The sequence below is a fragment of the Halyomorpha halys genome, unplaced genomic scaffold (genome assembly GCF_000696795.3).
Source record: "Halyomorpha halys isolate HHAL.00 unplaced genomic scaffold, Hhal_1.1 Scaffold454.1, whole genome shotgun sequence".
NCBI lineage: Eukaryota > Metazoa > Arthropoda > Insecta > Hemiptera > Pentatomidae > Halyomorpha > Halyomorpha halys.
The window spans coordinates 73,889-78,025 of record NW_027116284.1 but is presented as its reverse complement, the minus strand read 5'-3'; the positions used below and the strand labels follow the sequence as shown (position 1 = coordinate 78,025).

Below are 4,137 nucleotides of genomic sequence, written 5' to 3'. Positions count from 1 at the left end.
ATACCCAGCAAAGTGTGCTATAGAGTATTGGAGACAAGAACAAGAAAATTGGTCGATACCCAGCTTGGAGAGGAACAGTATGATTCCAGAGCACAACGAAGCATGCAAGATGTCATCTTCGCAATGCGACAAATAACAGTGAAGACTGTCGAATAGAATAAAGAACTTTCGATTTGGTTTGTAGACCATTAAAAGGCTTTCGACAGGGTGAGAAAGGAAGACATAGAGCAGGCACTGTCAGATAGAGGCATTGATCGAGGGACGACCTTGGCAATGATTCTTTATAATAAAACCAGAAATGTGGTTAGAAAAAGAGACCACATATCATAGCAATTCGAAACAAAATCAGGTATTCCTCAAGGTTGTTGCTTGAGCCCGCTGATCTTCATAGTAGTCCTCGATAAAGTGGTAAAGAAAGCTTAATTGAGAATGAGACAGTTTCAGTTAGGACATATAGGAACTTACAACCTATAAGATTTTCTGTGTTAGCTTTCGCGGATGACCTGGATTCCAACAACCGAAACCTCCTATATAACATAAATGTTCTTCAAGAGGAAATGGCCACAATAAACAAAACATGTAAATTAATCCGGAAAAGACCAAATGTATGAGGCTAGGAAAGAAACCCCGGAGAATAATGAGGGTGATCAGAGAGAACGGAGAAAGATTAGAGCAGGTCGAGAATTTCAAATATCTAGGTGTTAATCTCAACGAAAGCGGTTACATTGTTGAGGAAGTTTCTCAAAAAACCGATGCAGCTGGAAGAGTATTTAGTTTGTTTCAAAGGGGTTTCCTGGGTAAATGGGAGGTGACGAGAAAAACTAAAATAATGATCTACAAATCGACGTTCCTCCCTATTCTTTTCTACTCTTCCGAATCGTGGACCCTCACCTCGAAACACAAGAGTCGGATCCAATCCATGGAGATCCGTTACCTTCGTAACGTGGAAGGAAGGACACGACGAGATAGAGTACGGAACAGTATCATACGAACTAACCTCGGAGTCAAACCGGCTGAGAACATCCTAGAGGGGCACAAGCTAGGGCGGTTCACACACCTCCTTCGGATGGATCAGGAAAGATCTGCCAGGAAGACGTATGATACTCGCTTGGAGGCAAGTTAAGGAAGGGTTCAGGAGGCGGGATATGGACTGGAGTGGTAGAAGGGAGATGGTCCAGGAACGAGACATCTGGTCCAGGCTCTACAAATTGTAACGCCACACTGCGAAAGCGGTAAGGAGGATAAAATGATTATGTTGTAATTAATTACTCTCTATTACTTCAACATTGTTTCAATTGGAATTAACAATACCTTGGCTCTATGTAAAAGAATGAAGAACAAAGAAAAAAGAGAAAATATTATATGCAATTTGTTGCTACATACTGTAATGATGACTTTAATGTTCAGGATCGCTCCTGTCCCTCATTAAAGTGCATAAAGAAATCACAGAGATACAGATTAATCATAACATATCATTAAATTAAGCTAGAAAAATATATACACAAAAAATCCCGGTCACCCCAACAAGACATTCCCCCCGGTCCCCGAAATAATAAAAAATAAAAATACTGAAAAGAAAGACTTGGCCATTCAGGCAAATATATTGTATTATTTTTCAGAAAATTGGAGCAAGATTAAAAATAATTCTTGTTCTAGTGTTCAGACCGTAACAACAAATTTAGACCGATCGAGTAGAGACCGATCAGCCGGACGTTCGAGGATCGCAGTAACTTGTATCTCCTCGCCCATCCCCATCTCTTCTACGTCAATATCACTGATTCGAAACAAATACCAGTGGATCTGTCTATTCATAATGAAAGCGACGATAAAGGTTCCATCTTCCTAAATATAAAAAGAGGGAAACCAATAATAAAACCCCCTGATAAAATAACTAATCAATAGACAAATCCAAATAATGTCAATTGTTACTATAAATTATTTTTTATTTATATTATGTTTTTGTACTGAATATAAAACACCTGAATAAAAAGTCTACTTTTATCGCCGGAAGCCTTCATAATCTACGCAGACGGATCTAAATCAGACCAATTATCAGCATCATCTTTCGTAACTAATTAATGCTATAAATAGTCCGTGAGCCCGTGCAGAAGTTTTTTTTTTTTTTTTCAGAAAAACCTAAAATATTCCCTCATTTTTTATTTGGAGCTCTATATATTTAAAACTATTTTTAATTTGAGTGCTATAGGATAAGTATATCTCTTAAATATAAATGAATTCGCCCAAAATAAATTCACTAACTATTGATTTTTCGTTATGAATTTTTTGGTTGACTTGTATTCATTGTTGTGTAGAGGGATCCTGATGGATTGCTTCGAGCCCCCCTGTCCCGCCCATTAACGTCAAACCTTCATCTAGTGAGATATTGACTGACTTGTCTATGCAAGCAGTTGTTTCTTTTGCTCCATGTGTGTGAAGGCTCTGATACTAGATTGCTCTTGTAATTGTACTATACAAATTTTTTCTCAGGAACTATTGAACGTAAACAGCTTTATTAGGCCCATATTTAAGGAAATATATGTATTACTCTACTTTAAATGATGTTCTATTACGTTTTTTAGTGTTTTTTTTATAGGTAGTTTGAAAGATATGGAGCTCCGAGTGAAAAATAAACCAAATTTCAGGTTTTTGTAGAATAAAATAAACTTCAGAGAGTGTGCATCTTAAATACAACAATATTTATTTTTTAATGACGTTTACTGTTTCCCTTGTATAGTCTAGGTAAAAACGGGACCATTTTCTGAAAGAAAATAACACTTTTTTTTACCTTATAAATTTAATGAATCGGTATTCATACGCTTGTATAATTGTCTATATTATCTATAGTAATTGTCTATAGTATATTGTCTATATAAATGTTCTTTTGACTTTTGTCGGCTATTACACTCGATTTACTCTGTTCGACATATAATGTCTTCATAAAAATATAGAGTACAAAGTTAAATAAAAAAATAAACTGTTAAAGTTAAAAAACAAGGTTTGAAACAATGTATTTGCACCGAATCGGTTTAAAATATTCAGTCTTAAACAAGAGTTAATTAAAACACGGAGAGCACAATATTCGTCTGTCGGGAGTTCTAAAACAATGCAAACTGAAAAAAAAAGCTTAGATGCAGCACAAGCGCCCTTTGTTTTGTGCCCAAAAACCGACACTCAATGGGTCGGCCACAAATTCAGGCCAACCTGCATCAGCAATTCAAATAACCCATCTACACGCTTACGCTTACACAAATTTGCCATTGTTGTACTTAAAATTTATAATAAACTTCGGTCATTTCATTTCTGTACTATTATGAACATTTCTCTACATCAAGTTTACATAAGCAGTAATAACTATGCATTATTGTGAAACATGTTTTAATTTAGGTTCCTTAGTCTAATATCAAATAGTTTTCAAAAATTGTTAATTTATTTTCTAGCCAATGGAGCATTGCGTTCATCAAAACAATGCTATAAATATTTATGAGTTATATTTTGAAGATTGCGAAGATAGTGATATGATTGAACAAGAGGCCTTCAGGACTGTTAACGTTTTTCGTGATCCATTACCAATTAAACGGCCTGTTTCGAATATATCATGGTCTCCTGATCAAGGATCTCGACTAGCTGTCAGCTATTCTAATTTAGATTTTCAAAAAGAAAATTCTGATGCTCACATTAACTCTTACATCTGGCATGTTGGTAAGTCAATCAATTAAGTAATTCGTCGAAATACGCTTTAATAATTTATTTTTGAAGCCAAATTTAGCAGTTGTTTATTATGATCTTTTCTAATTTAATTTTCATTTCAACCTGTCAGATATATGTTGTCAGATTTAAGTAATCCAAATTTTTCGGTTAATTTTTGGTTTTATATAAAGTCGGGGTCAGGGGTCTCATTTTCGTGCTGACATCTTGGCGGTTCAGGAGCCATGTTGTTGGAAGAATGTGGTTACAGGATTTGGAACTACGTCGTGGGTGGTCGGTTTAGGCAGTGGTGAGAGGAGGCCTAGAGCAGCGATTTTGGTCGTTAGCCTTGCCCTCGACGTAATGGAACTGAAGCAATTCACCACAGCAGATCAGGCGGCATGTTATGTCAGGTGGGGCAGAGTTGCCTTCGCTCTGGTTTCAGCATATATG

At 36.2% G+C, this 4,137-nt stretch overlaps 1 protein-coding gene across 1 annotated transcript in view; it reads left to right on the top strand.

Annotated features, from left to right (window-relative positions):
* The first annotated feature begins 637 nt into the window (after positions 1–637).
* LOC136797187 (dynein intermediate chain 3, ciliary-like) overlaps positions 638–4,137 on the top strand; it is a 16,102-nt gene continuing 12,602 nt past the window's right edge. The window contains exons 1-2 of the mRNA XM_067053086.1: positions 638–797; positions 3,499–3,699. Of these exons, the coding sequence (XP_066909187.1) occupies positions 638–797; positions 3,499–3,699 (361 nt within the window). The remainder of the gene's footprint in view (positions 798–3,498; positions 3,700–4,137) is intronic.